Below are 15,358 nucleotides of genomic sequence, written 5' to 3' on the forward strand. Positions count from 1 at the left end.
ACCGAAAATTGCCTCCGAAAATTACAACACGCGTGTTAAACAGTACACCAGACTCGGAATACTTCCTCATAATTAATTATTCCCTACAGGCCAAGCAAGACAAACGCCACATTTAGCTTTTGATTTGCTCGAAACTGTCAAGGGAAAGTTTGGAGAGGATAACTAATGACAACTTTGCGCAAACAGTAACATCCAGCCTTTGTTCTACCAAGTTATTTTTGGCACTCTGAGATGAGATTTTTGCTGGAAAGTGGAGGAAGAAAAAAACTGGAAAGTTGTCAGGGAAAGATCTGAGAATAGCAAAATGGAAAGACTTCAAAAATGTGCATTCTATTATTAGTGTGCACTAATCCAAATGAGCACAGCCACTGTCCGTCACAGAGTGAGCTCATAATGGAAAATTACTAATGCGAGGGCTTATAGCAGGACAGCGAGTAACTTATCGTTGGACTTTGCTGCTGTATGTCTAAGGTCATTAAAATAACATAGAATCCAAAATCTGAGTTAATGACACATTAATTCGTTTACAAAGAGACATGTATAAATTTACCTGCTGGACTGTTCCCTTGAAGCCCTCCGTAAGTGCAGCGGCTCTTGCTAGTCGGCTGTAATCGGGAGCTCCACCAACAAAAAGAGACTCTTTCAGGTTAAGGTCTACGTGCTGGTTCTGATGAGAAAGGACACAGACACGTTTCAGCTTATGAGCCAGAGATGCACCCTGCAAAAAAAGCTCTACATCTACCTCTGTATGTCTTTATTGAATCTTTCCCATAACCCATCATCAACTTTTCTCAAGAGTTTCCTATTCAGAACATATTGGTTTATACTTTTACCGCAGTCAAGGGAGCCAGGAAATAAATTGCATCCTTTTACCCAAGATATAAAGACTGAGATTAATACACATATACCACATTTACAGACATGTCACAAATGTCCCATAAAAAAAGATTTAATACTGAAGCCAGCAGAGGCTTTAACTGAACTTCCTTGCCTTCCTTCCACGCCAATACACTTGATACATTACAACATAATTGATTTCTGTGTCTCTCAGAGAGAGTGGTCAATTATCCTCTATCTGTGCGACATAAAAAGAGACTACAAAGGAAAATCAGAAGCAGGCTGGGCTGGAGATATGGATGGTTCTTTACAGACATCTCTAATGAATGGCTGATTATAAGCACCGACCTTTCAGACGGTTGAGTGTGGAGACACATTAATTGCAATTCATTTGTGCAGCAGGCGGCTATGAAATTCGATTCTTTCCACCAAACCTTTGGAACAATTGCTTTGCATTAGCAAGGTGCCTCTTTGCTACTTTTGCATGGGAGAACTGGCCCACTTCAGAAGGAAGGAATTAATGATCTTTATTTTATGTAGGGCAGTAATTGCCAGAGGGTTAAAGTGGAGTTAATTGCTGTAAAAATGATGGAAGGGGCCAAATAAACTGGCTTTGTGCAGGCAAGCTGGCATCAGGCTGGCTTTTATTTAGGATGGGATTTGGAGTGCGGGAGGCTGTGGTGCTTGGCTGAAGCCCGGGGCTGTGTCGCTGCACCTTGAGCAGCGTCCAGCAGAGATAGAGCAGAGACTTTGGCCAAAGCGGCTGGACCCAGTTGTGGCTGTTGCCTCTAGGCTTTGCCAAAAGTTGTCACCAAACTGTAGGGCAAAGCTGGCCACCTCAGGCTCTGTATGCAGACATTACTGCTCTACAACACTCATCTACTCTGCAGATAGAGTTACAGAAACATACTGCACCTTCCCTGAGATCTTACCCCTTCATAGAGTGATACTCTGGAATTTAAGTACTCACTATCTATGTAAAGCTAAACTTCTATGACGCTAAGTGAAACTGCATGCAATGGAATGGTAGATCATGTTCTAAGTTTTCCCCCTCTTCCAGGTAATAATAACCACCTGTTGAAAGAGGATGGCTGGTTCCATGGGGTGATTCTTGCTCAGTGATGTTCAGTGAGACTTGTGTCGTAATGGGTAAAAGAGTGAGCAAGTTCATGATATTATGGAGGATTGTTCTTGTGCATAAAAGAAGTGAGAGCAGATGACAAAAGAACAGCCAGGCTTGGCTTAGCACCTCACCGTCTCCTACGGTATATATCCTCCTCGCCTCCCATGTCTTCGCTCTCACTTTCCGACAGGCACGCGGCACTGGCGTGATATCCCCGCCTACGGCAGACTAATGAAGACGTTTCTTTGTTGCTAAAAACAATGGCCATCGCAAAGATGGCTGCCTCTTTTCCTTCTTCCCTCCCACCTTCCCACCCCCACAGCAGATGGACCGAGGTGAAAGCCAAACCTTGTTCTTTAGGAGCATCTCCTCTTTGGTGTGTGCGTTTATGAGCTTATGAAAATGGCAAAGTTGTTCTACAGAACTGGCACCTTTAAAGCTGCCTGCAGCTCTGCAGAAGTACCCTTTTTGTGGTCTGTGCAGTTGTTGCATGAAGAGATGGGGGTGAGAGGACACAGCGAGGTGGCTCAAACAAAATGCGGGGCTGAGGTGTGACTGGGACTTGTCTAATTACCTTGCGTGATTTCTTATTTCCAGACAGCACATCATAGAGAAGGAAAGAAAATAGGGAGGAAGAGAGTTATTAGGGTAACTAGAAAGTGTCTGTGCACAAAGGAGCATGCAGAGCTAGGCAAATGCAAAAGCTCACAAAGCACACACATACTATAACACACGCACCTGCAAGAGTATTAAAAAAAAGCCGCTGTGAAGCACTGACATGTGAGACAGACACGTTAAACAAGAATATAAAATGTGGACAGCATACCTTTGCATTGTATACATACACACACATGAAACCACAAAGCTGTGAAAGTGCGTATTTACACTAGGGAACATGAATGCAAATGAGACAGTAAGTCTAAGAAGGCCGTGCATGAAACATACGATGCCATTAGCAAAAGATGAAAAGGAGAAGAAAAAAATACACTTCATGGATGAGAGTCTATGAATAGTGCCATTTAACCCAACCTCATTTATAGACCACAGCCATTCAATAAGAGGTGAAGTAGATTATTATTTCTCTTATCCGAACCTTTGAATGTTTGTAGTTCATTACGCCGGCAGCCTGAACAAACTTTGAAATGAACATGCTATATGCATCCATATATGTTCCTGTGTGCGACCACCTTTGATATGATATAGGTTTCTCTGAGCAAAGCGTATTGTAACGCCTTCCTGGTTCTTAGCGCTGAAGTGGGAGAGAATTAGCTTAGAGCAATACTGGATAGGGTCTCTGCAATGAGCTCCATAACTAGTCTCAGCTCATCCCTTGCGTCCTCCCAGCCCCCCACTCGTCTTCGCTTTTCCCTTGCTCTCTTCCTTTAATAAGATTTTCTGCCTCCGTTGCTGGAGTAAAACACAATTACCATACGGACGATGGGGAGGCAGAGGAGGGGTGACTGAGCAGCGAGAGAGAGGGGGAAAAAAAGAAAAAAGCTGTGTTGCATCTTAGAGGAAGTTGATGGAGTTGACAGAGTGCATGTTCATAGTCACAAATTACACTGTTTAATATAATTGGATGACTTGCAGACTTATCAAACTATTAGATCGCCTTCATTTGGAACCATGTACCTGCTTTATTAGTCTAGTCGCCGGGTTTAAAATTTTCATTACGGACTCTCTCACTGCTGCTATCTCCTTGATCTGCCTCCACCTCCCTAGGCAGCACCCTCAAAGGCTGGATTTATGAAATTGACTGTATACCAGCAGAAAAGGCTGCTTTTTGAATTTGGTAGGTAATGCTAACTTTTATCTCTAGAAAATCAGGAAGCTTGGAGAAGTATTACAAAATTAAGACTGCCCCTTCTAAATTTACAGCTCTCCCTCTTGCATTGCTGGATTTCTGGAGATAGCTGCATATTTTAGTTAGAACAAACTATACGCTCTGGGACTGTGTACAAAAAAAAATATCAGCAAAACTGGGTAAGGAGTAACTTGGACACTACTTATAGGGGCCTGAAGATGTGGCGTAGATGAGGTATAGGCACACAGATGGGTATATACACATATAAATACAGGCAGACATAAGGGTAAGGATAGCACTGGCCCCTGAGCCCCGCATGCTAAAAGCAAGATAACCATTAGCAGTAGCTTGGTGGGTTGCGGTTTTCTTACTGGTGCCTCTCCTCGGACAGCACCCTTCTTGTTCACCATGATCTCTCCTTTGCGGTTGGAGCGCTCCAGGTTGACGGTGTTCCACACATTCAGCTGGATCCGTTCCTTACTCCTGAATCACACACAGTCACACACATGCACAGTTTTATATTTCTCTGTTTTCTTGTTTGATAACTTAAATCCTCTTAGATTCTCAAGTCATGGTAACCTTATGGTGGCAGGTCCCTTCCCCAGGTCGTAGCGAAACTCCAGGAATCCACCGCTCAAGGACAGTGAGATGAAGTCTCCTCTTCCATCCGATTTTTGGCCGTTGTAAAAGATCAAACCATTGGAGTCGTTGGCCATGAAAACCACTGTCATGCTAACCTTTTGACTGCAGATGTAACAGAAGCAAAACACACACGTGAGTGTAAGAGGATCTCCTAGAAACATCTCCTAGATGTTTTTCTGTGTCTGGTGCATCAACACTGTTTCTCCAGTATATAAAGACATTGTATGTTCTACATGCTCACGCTTAGACAACATTACTTGTTTCCGTCACTGTCAGTTCAGTCCAGGCTTAAAGAAGGGTGTTGTGCTTTAGGCACAGAACAAGCTCAGTCTGTGCGACCTACGTGGTATCCGGTGTTCGGTAATACATGTGGGTTTCACACTGAGGCATGGGACTTACCGCAGATCGTGCCCGTACAGATGTAGCCCCTTCAGCTCCAGGTAAGAGTCTCCATTGAACAGTGGCATGTAAGCCCCTCGCCTCTCAACCACTGGGGGAAAAAAAAGAAGACGGTATTGAACCGCAGGTGTCGTTTTTGTTGCTGACAAAATTGAAATTCAGGGATAGTCGGTACATCTTTGAAGAGCCTGTCAGCATTAAGGAGAGAGATGGATTTGTGTTTTTATAGCTTTTGGGATTAAGACTTTCTCCTGACGGAAATTCAAACAAAAAAATTAAATAAATTAAAAAACCCTTATGTCAGACTGATTACACAGCCCGCCACTGTATAACAAAGGACCTTTGGAGACATGTGGAGTTTAACACCACAGCCTGGGACCTATCAAATAATGTGGCTATTGTATTTTGGCAGGCCTTTTTACAAATTCATGTCTTAGCAACAGGGTCTACGTCTGGCTGTCCCGTCTTTTGGCTGTCTGGAGTGATTAGGACAGGCACTGTGCCATCCCGCTAACAAGTAGCTTGACATTAAAAATCATTCAAGTGTCACTGTGGGAGTATGTGTTTATGGTGTTGCTTGCAAAAGCTACAATCACTGAGAGGAATGTGCCACGCTAGATGCTCACACATATACACATACCTATCTATGTAGCCGGCAAGAAAGCTTTTACTCGTAATTGGCTGGGATTAGTCAGGATGGGGAAGGGAGACATAGAAGAGAAAGCTAATTAGCTATTGTGCAGAAGACTGCTAATGATGATGACGGCACGCACCGTGCAGGAGACGGAAAAAGAGTTTGGTGCACGCAACAAGGAATCCTGTGCTGAAGTGAACACTTTAAGAGCTTCTCAGAATGTAGTTTCCTATAGAGCGAGTCTGGAGGGTTTTTCTTGTTTTTCACCTAGCGCTCGAACTGAAAGCACATCGATCAATAGGTGAGCAGAGGGCAAGGTACTGGAAGAAGCTGGATGACCAGGAAAGCTGCATGATGCGTGGGTGACTGAGTTTGACGACTAAGAAAATTTCCGTCAAGTTAAAGTTTCCACAGCTGGTCTTTGGTCTTTAAGTCAGAAGCGGCATTTAGCGAGCCGTTGCTTCTATTGCTAAGTCAGTAGCAAGCTCTGTGGCAATTTTGTTGATGGTGGAGTAATGACACCCAATTAGTACTTCTAATAAACCCACTGTATCAAAAAAAATGAAACTGCAACAAGCAGCTTGAATACACAAAAAAGAAAATCTCACACAAAGACCTAGCTTAATGTAACTGACAAGCCCCTTTTTTTGGTCTGTGTGTTTACTGCCTCAATCCTAATGATTGTGCTTCCATCACTAAATTCTAATGATTTACACTGTGACAGGGTAAAAGCATTGAGTAAAGTAGGCCATTCAGTACTACTGGAACACCCTTGAGAAAAGTCCTTGACTGTGAATATTATAGCAGCGAGCTACACTGACAAACCCCTGGTGGAATTGAAATGGAAACCACAGCTCAGCTAAACGTGCGCGCACACACGCGCACATGCTAAGATACAAACACTTCATATTACGACCAATTCACCTTCAGGCTTCTGATGAGAGCGCTCTAAGCTACCTGTCTTTTTAACTGTTCTCAGTGCAGCCCTCAGAGGGGACGTCCGCCTGGCTGCCACCTTATCTCTGAGCTCCTCTCTGGGGCTGACACTCTGGCTGACTGACGCTCCCATTAATCACTGCGGGCAGGAAGGACTGATGCGATTAGTCATCTCATTGATTCGTGTGAAAAAAATAGCCTTTTGGAATGGGAGACGCTCCCGCTCACATGGCATTGATTTTGGTTCACCTCAATTTATTTTAATCACCTGCTAACTTGGACTCGAGGCGAAGGAGAAAGAGGCTATTCCCATCTGGGTTTTTTTTTTCGAATTCCCAGGGTTACAAGGTTGCGTGTTTCTCTTTTGTTCAGGATTTGCATCAGAATATATTCTTTTTAATTCACACTTGCAGAAGTCAACTTCTGCAAGCATTCATGACAACATCTACAAAGGAAGGGAGGGATAAACATGAGTAGACTTCAGAATGCCACATCGCCCAAAGTGCTAATGATGAACTTCAAAAGCAGCTGAGCTGTGCTCCGGTCTTTTTCCCAGCAGCGGCCTGGTTCTGCCATGTGAAACTAAGTACCAGCAAACATGTTTGAACACAACACCTGTGGGCGGAAAGGCAGGGAGGGAGGCTGCATCTTACCCACTAACAAGCGTAGCAGAGTCGATGTGGTGAATGGCCCGACGGGGCCAATCATCTACCTCAGTTCTGTATGCCACCAACCCTCCCTTTCCCTTCCACCCTGAAGGCTTTTGCACCGCCCCCCCCCCCCACCCCCTTCTTCTGCATTTGATCTCCTTTTTCGATTCAGCTGGAATGGAAATGTCACAGAAGAGGGAAAATAGGCATGGAGGAGGGTACTCAGCAGACTCCAGACCAAAACTCTGTTGTGTCTGGGAGAGATTACCGTTCTCGCAGTGTCTTCCTTCACGTCCCATGGGGCACTCGCATTTGTAGCCTCCCTCGGGCTGTGCCTGGCACTGGGAAGACGGATGGCACCTGGTGGGGCTGCACGGGTCGTGGACGTCGGCACACGTTAGACCTGGATGTAGACACAAAAATGTCAGAAGGGAACCACCAAGGAAACATGCAACAAGCGCCAACGTATTCAACCACTGACTCTTTTGTATTCCACTTGAAACGAGGGGAAGACAGAAAAAGGAGAGAGAAGCGGGTGTATGAGGATTTCCTCTGTAATAGAGGTCATTTTCTAATAGGATTTAGAAATATTACACGTCCAGATTAAACAGTGGAGAGCCTTCCTGCCACGCGGCCATGTTTCTAGGCCAACGCCGACTGTGGGAAAGGCTAGCAGGCGGCTGGTGGATGATGGGTTTGCCCTCTGCCACAGCCCATCTGAATTCACCCGTTATTACTTTAGCAGTCAGAGCCTGTGGTGAGGCGAGTGCTTTAATGAACCCCATCCCCGCTGAGCTCACAGGGCTCCCCCGTTTTCCTCACTCCTGCGTTTGGAAGCTGTATTTTATCCTCCACTCTTAGCTCCTCGCCACCACGGCTCTTTTTCACAACTATTCTTCCTCTCCCGTCTTTTTAACTCTATTACTCTCTCCCCTCTCGCATTCATCCAGCTGTCCTGACATGCCCTCCCTCTAACTACAACTCTTCCCGCCCATTTGTTCTGTCTTCTCTCTTTCTGCGATCTGTCCTGTTCCTTCGAGATAGCCAATCTCGGCCACTTTTAAATTGACATCGTGACAAAATTAACTTCAATCTGAGGGCACAGGCATCGGTCCAATTCTCATTAACACCATTTGTTGTACACTGGGTTGCTAGCATAACTTCTGTCACAGCAGTGCTTCTTCAGATTTACATGCCTCCCCAAGCTTCTCAGCACCAACAAAAACATAAAGGCAACAGTAACACAACGCAATACTTTATTGATCCACATTGTATATTCAAGAAAAATGGTTCTTAAACCTCGACTGACAGGTTGTTTCAATAACCATTAACCTGCCCCCATTTGTGGGTGAAATCCTTTACTATTCGAGCATAAAAGTTAGATCTGACAATTAAATTGCTTCTTGTGTGAAACTTTCCGCGGTAAGCTGCAGTATAACCAGCGAGGGGCACGCTTGGCTAGGCCCTGCTGGTGTCTGCTCTTAACTATATTCTCTCTCTCAGCTGCTTGTTAGTTGCCATCTGCTGGAGGGAGAAAAAGAAGAGGAAAGGAACAGTGGAAGGAGAGATAGGCCAAAGGCCAATCGCAGAGAATTAGTTCAAAGTTTTTCATGTTCTTTGCACTGCGTCAACATTTAAACTCCCATTTCTGTGCTGGACACACAGATTTGATAGTGTTTACAAAATGACTTGCAGCGCTGCTGCTGGGGGCATGAGTTACACTGTCAAATTAGCCTGTCAAGCTTACTTAGGATTTGTGAGTCAGGCATGACCACAGTGAATCCCTGTGGAGAAGGCAACACTGAGATGTATTAGCAGAATTTTAACTACAAGGTGTTAGGAAAGTTTGAAGATTACATATGAATAAGGCATATTTTCTACTTATTTCCCCGCGCTTATACTGGAACCAACTTCTCAGAACTCCATGACTGTCCATAACTATTAGGAAAATCGGCTGAATTTGTCTTAGCATCTTACCCCAGAATCCTTTGCTGCACTTGCAGTGGAACATCTCGGCCTCCTTCACCTGGCAAGCACCGCCATTCTTGCAGGGATTTGGCAGGCAGGGGTTGTTGCCGCATTCACCCACCCCGCTGCCGTACAGACTTTCGCCCCCGTTCTCTTGCAGGTTGAGATTCCGGTTGTTGACATCTAACATTCGGATGCAGCCCACCAGACCGACTGCCAACCCTGTCCTCTCCTTTACACTGAAGACAGACAGGGAAAAAAAGTTACACTACTAAAGCTAACTGAATCACACTGAACCTGCAGTGAAGAAATGCCATACTCTATGAAGTATTATTAATACACTTCATTATATTTCCATAAAGGAAGAGCTAGATGAAGAATTTTCCAAATTCACCTCGGATGTTGACCTTTTTTTCTCGAACATCTGATCATTTCGGATCAAAATCGAACAAACTGGTTAATTACTACTATTACTGACACCGGCTTTGTACCAGGGATGTCACAATATCATATTACATAATTACAATCATTCACATAAATGGCATTATTTTAACCATAATTCCAAAAGAAGTTGGGACACTGTGTAAAATAGGTGTGTAATTAAAAATAATAATAAAATAATAAACATTTTAAGTGTTCCTGAGCCTGTCCAGTGATTTCAATAAACTGCGCCCCTCTAAGACTCCCTTTTTAAACCTGTAATATGATTAACCTAATTAGTTGCAAAATTGCTCCTCCAGCTGTTTCTTTTTAGTACCACTTACTTTTCCAGCTGCCCCTCTCCAAACTTTATTGAGACATGTTGCTGCGATCAAATTGTTCAAAGACAAGCAAGATTTTTCATTAATCAATAAAATGTTTCCTGTGTTTAGATTTGCAAGTCATTACATTATTTTTCTTTATATTTTACACAGTGTCCCAACCTTTTGGGAATTAGGGTTGTACATTAATTGTACATGTATAAATAAACTGGTCACCTTCCATCAACAGTGTTAACTAAAACAATATTACTAGCATGGAGTAGGGGGCAGATAGTTTGAGTGTGTCCACAGGCTTGCAACTAACGACTCTGATACACTGTGATTTGATGCCTACTGTCCGTGTCCTCAGCTAGCTGCAAGCTCTGGGGCTGAAAAATGAAGCAAACAAAACAAATCCCAAAGTGCCAAAAACTGCAATTCCGTGAACTTCCGATTGAAGCTGTGCTAAAAGCAGATTCATATTGTTATTGATTGATTGTTAAAATTCCCAACTTTACAGCAGATTTATGACTTAAACGTATCTACTAATTTATAACATGAAGAATTTTTTTTCATAAAAGCACTTTATTTTTAATATTCCCATATTGTTATCCTCCTACTCTTTAGTGCACTTCTATTAGGACCAATGGATGAACAAGCAGCAGATGGGGAAAAAAACAAATGGAAGACGGGGCCGCGCTCTATGAAACCACTCCAGGCAACTATCCTCACATGACTTAACGGAGGGTACCAGATGAATACAAATAACGGCAGTCGATTTATCAAAAAGCTGCACATGGCTAATTTTTCCCTCAAAAGTCTCCGACTGGGTTACGGGCCACTGAAGTGGGATTAACATTAGTTAACTCTACACTGAATAAAAAAATGGCAAATCAGCAAAATTAGCATAAACAAAAAACTTGATTGGTGCTGCTTGGAATTAGCTGGATACTGAATATATAAAATGTAGAATGAAATATTAAAATGAGCCACAGATGATGGACTTTGTGTCTGCACATCACTATTAACACAATGGTGTGACTGCAACTGTAATTCCAAGGTCTTACTCTTGCTTGATGTCCTCAGGCACTCCTCCGATGAACAGGTTGGTGTCGAGGTTGAGGCCATCTGTGCCCCGTGGGCTCTCGCCCTCGATGTGTGGCTCGCTGTCCACGCTGAGCATGGCGTTTCGGCGGTTGCGAGTCACCACCAGCTGATGCCAGCGGCCTTGACTGATTTGAACTTTGCTGAGGGCCGTGCCTGTGCCCGAACCTGTGTTGAACCTGAAAAGGGATGACACAGAATAAGTTAGACACCTCAATTTACCAAAAGATCCCTCTATTTCTGCTGACTTTGATACTTTCATCAGGCAGGTATTTTTTTTTTTCAAAATATCCAACTTGACTACAATGACTACAGGAAATCTGCTCATAATGCTCAACAAGACAAAGGTGGAGGAAAGAAAGAAGATACAAAAGTGTTTATTTGGAATTTCAGACTGGAGCATGTGACTGGAATGACTGGAATCACATCCTCATTTTTAATTCAACCTTTTTTCTAATGAGGTTTTGTTGAGAGAAAAAGGCTGTATCATCACAGAAAAGAGCCGTCGTGTATGTGCACCCACACATATGGTAGCATTATCGCAACCTGAGAGCAATTATCTGCCACAAATAATTAGTTCTTCTCCTCACGTCTTGGATTTGCAGAGCTGTGGGTGGTAATCTCACAGCTGTATTTCTAGAATTGAGGCAGAGCTCTATTTGAAAGCACAAGTGACTAATGATCTCCTTTAGTTTGCTATTGATTTTACCCTGAATAGAGCAATCTAACCTGGCCAGGTTGGGAGAAACTGAAAGACCTTGCAGGGGTCAGGGTGAAATGTGAGAACCAGAAAGACAAGGGAAGCTAACATTAGAAATAAAAGGTCCGAAACAGATGCACTGCAGCATCTCTAATTAGCTCATTCTTGTCTCTTCTGAAGATGTTCCTGTCCCCAAATGATTTTTTATTCATACGTCTCCGGCACAGAGAAGAGATTAGTGCTAGTGTTTCTGCAGGTTTCTGGCAGAAAAAGTGTCGTCTCTCATGAGACTAGATAAGACCTGCAGTTACTGTCAGCTTCAGTTTAAAATGTAATACTAGATATTTTGCCCACATAAAGCTCCAGTGTGAATGCTAAAGGGTCAAAACACCAGTTTTACATCAGGATCAATTTCCTAACGGTGACCCAGCCTGACTTTAAGTCTGCAAATATACTCCATCCATTCCATGATGGAATAAAAGCTGTAGATGGTTACCAAGAAGGTATGGTGAAAAAAAACATCATTATTTGTTTATTATTTATTCTTTTATTTTCTGCTTTGGTCCTAGAGTCATACTACCCCCACCCAGTGTTGACAACATGCACAAAAACACACTTGTACCACTTCAAACCTGACTGCTACATACACAGTTCTGATGGAAAAGAGTCATTTAAAGCATCTAAGCTGAAATTTCTTTCTCATTCGATCCATCTGTAAATACAAACACTGCATTTTGTAAATACAGCTTAGATTTTTCCTTTGTTTATCTGTGTGATTAAAGATAACATAAATTGTGCACTTGGGACATCTAGCATATATTCCCGAGTATATATTCCTTCCACCTGTAATCATGTGAACTGTAGCTTTTTCTTTTCCCGGCACAGCCGCTTTTCCGACATGTTTACTCACTGTAATTATTTGCCTCATTATCTTTAGTGCCGTCTCTTTGTTTTATTCTTATCTGCATCTGTTGTCAGCTGCTGCTGCAATGACCCGGTTTCATAGTGTTGATCATTAAAATTTCATCTTATTTTTGCCACGATGGATGTGAAAGTAAAAAACCTACTGAATTCAATCAAAAAACAAAACATCAGGACCACTGATGTTAGCCGACAAGGTCCCTCTTAAATCAGCTGACGTTCACCTGAGCTCCACCCTGCCGTTGACCAGAGCAAGAGAGATGAAGTCCTTCTTGCGATCCTGGCCGTTGTAGAGCAGGATGCCGTCCATCTCAGAGGCTCTGAACTCCATGGCGATGCGGACAGTGTGGTACGCGCTCATGGTTGGGAAGGCCAAGTAGGACTGGCCTCCAAATGACGGGATGTAGTACTTGATCACTGTGGAGGAAAGAAGACAACGAGACATTCTCATCATTATAATGTGATTTGCTTAATTGCAGTGTGAGAGAAGGTTCATGCACATAATGATGCGTGAGCGGCACGTGACAGAAAATGAGAAGAATTCTGTTTATTTTACAGGATTGATGTTTTCACCAAAGGCTTGATAGGTTTATCAAAAGCAGAAGGTGCAAAAAGAGGAGCCATCGTGCACAGTCTCACACGCGTGCACACACAAACACACACAGGAAATGTTTGTTTTTTGTGAATCTACTTGACAATTCTGATTATTATCATGCATTATCTCTCCTGGGCTCCTTTTTTCTCCACCGTCCATCTGTCTTCCTGTCCGTCTCTCTGAGGAGAACGGCATCTGATGAGCTCTCGCTTTTCTAATGACTTGATTGATCTCGGGGAGGCTGGTTGTGCAGTTTTGTGTGTATGTGTGCATGATTTCATTTAAGCACTCTAACGCAAAGATCCACACTGATTCTCACCAGCTAATCCCCATCAAAGCAATTAGTGTCAATTATCTTAAGACGCAGCTGCGTGAGGTTGCTCCCCATTCCAGAAAAATCCCAGAGTAGAGTAAGAGGGAAGAAAGGAAGGAGCTGCGCTTCTCTAAAAAGTTCTCCCAGGTTTATGGTTTTCTCTGCAGCCTTGGCTGGATTTTGTGTAGCCTTTGGTGCACGGCTCAGTGGTCGCTCATTTCTGAGATGTTGGGCCTGTCTGAATCACTCGAGATGAGCTTGAAGCGCAGCAGTCGGGGAGAAACTCAATCACACCTCAGCTCTTTATTTCCAAGGGTTTTCTTTTTTCTTCAACACCGACCGTAAAACTGACACTCTGTACAGTGCTTTGATTGCTCGCTGATAAACCGTCGAGCTTTATACGATCCAATAAATCCACATCTGTGGCCACATAACATTTCATTTACATATTTCAAAGCTAACTGAAAGTCATTACTCCCACTGCCAATTAAGGTGTCACCTTGCAGACGCTACAACCATGCCAAACCAAAGCATGACGCGGAGAATGCATTTCTTCTTTCGCTTTAAAACAAGCGTTTTATTTGATCAAGTGTTTCTAATATTTGAGGGATTTTTTTCCTATTATAATGGTGTGTTTCTGCTACTTTATAAATACATAAAAGCACTTGAAGATGTGGTTAGTAGTGATTATAAAACAGCTAAAAAGCATGATTGGCACAATGAAAAGTGGAGTGTCTAAAACCCACTTAGCCGCTGCAAAATCTCTGTAACCGTTAGCCTTTGGTGGGTTCTTTGAAATTGCTAATTGCAAAGTAGCAAATTACAGGGAAAGTCTGTCTGAGCTCATTTTCTTAGATGAGTCTGAAATAAGCCGAGACTTTGAAACTTTTGATTTAAGAGTAATCAGAAATATGGCCAAAGATACAGTTCCTAAAGAAAATGAAAACTCTCTGTGCTGACCCACCCTTCTCGCACACAGTCCCTCCGCGGCCCGCGGGGCACTTGCAGTTGAAGTCGCTGCCGTTTTCCTCGCACGTGCCTCCGTGGAGGCAGGGGTGGGAGTCGCAGGGCTTCTGCAGCACCTTGTGGTAAGGCCTGGTTGTGAAGCGGGCAACGGTAGTGGCTGGAGGCAGGGCAGTAGTGGTTAGAGGCGATGTAACCGGCACCAATTTATGTCTGCCGCTGAAGGGCCTGCGGGTGGTGGCTGTCGGTCGACGGGTGATGTAAGGGGAAGTTGTAGGAGGCCTGGTCGAGGTGGTGGGAGCAGCTGTGGTGACCGACGCTGTGGTGGTAGTGGTAGTGGTGGTGAAGATGGAGATGGAGGACAGGCCTGTCAACAGCGATGGGGGGAGAACAAAAGGATTTGGAAAAAGGAAATAAAAGGGACATTAAAGTATGTTGAGCCTGCGGTTTTGAGACTTTCTATTCAAGACCTGTAAAACCTTTGATAAACTACCTCATGAATAACTTAAAACTCCCTTTCATTTTATTAATCCCTACACACTCCTGTTAAGTCCACACTGTATTACCATAATTGGTGAAGCGAATATTCTCATCCTCCGGCTTCTTCACAGAGATGCTGGTGTCTTTGGAGGCCTTTAACTGTTTCAGCAGGGCTCCTACGATGTCCTCCACGGTGAATCTTGTATCTACAACAAACAAGAGGTACAAGCATTTAGAGCAAGGCCTCAGAGGAGCACTCCAAAGCAAATACAAGGCTTGAGCTCCTTAAACGTTAAAAGGGATATATCAAACAGCCCTATGTATGACGGTTGGGAGGGTCTCCGTGGACCACTTGTCCTCCAGCCGTTGATTGTCCGGCTTTTTTCCAGATGAATTGGTCTCATAATGTTCGCCGCAGATGCTTGCTTTACAGGCCATGGAGGAGCGGCACATAACGGCACCCGATAACCCACGTGAAGGGTATCAAGGACACTAAACGAGGCTCATAAAACGATGGAATAAAAATAAAAAGGAACGGAGGAAGCTGAT

At 43.6% G+C, this 15,358-nt stretch overlaps 1 protein-coding gene across 4 annotated transcripts in view; it reads right to left on the reverse strand.

Annotated features, from left to right (window-relative positions):
* Window positions 1-15,358, reverse strand: part of agrn (agrin) — a 259,074-nt gene that overhangs the window by 19,959 nt on the left and 223,757 nt on the right. For all 4 annotated transcript variants that reach the window (XM_087834376.1, XM_006785304.3, XM_087834375.1 and 1 more), the window contains 10 exons: window positions 14,896-15,015; window positions 14,331-14,696; window positions 12,683-12,875; window positions 10,801-11,016; window positions 9,003-9,232; window positions 7,294-7,428; window positions 4,806-4,896; window positions 4,344-4,508; window positions 4,136-4,247; window positions 551-667 (listed from right to left, as the gene is read on the reverse strand). In XM_087834376.1, coding sequence (XP_087690502.1) covers window positions 551-667; window positions 4,136-4,247; window positions 4,344-4,508; window positions 4,806-4,896; window positions 7,294-7,428; window positions 9,003-9,232; window positions 10,801-11,016; window positions 12,683-12,875; window positions 14,331-14,696; window positions 14,896-15,015 — 1,745 coding nt within the window. The remainder of the gene's footprint in view (window positions 1-550; window positions 668-4,135; window positions 4,248-4,343; window positions 4,509-4,805; window positions 4,897-7,293; window positions 7,429-9,002; window positions 9,233-10,800; window positions 11,017-12,682; window positions 12,876-14,330; window positions 14,697-14,895; window positions 15,016-15,358) is intronic.

Source organism: Neolamprologus brichardi, chromosome 20 (genome assembly GCF_056152115.1).
Source record: "Neolamprologus brichardi isolate AB-2024 chromosome 20, ASM5615211v1, whole genome shotgun sequence".
NCBI classification, from domain to species: Eukaryota; Metazoa; Chordata; class Actinopteri; order Cichliformes; family Cichlidae; genus Neolamprologus; species Neolamprologus brichardi.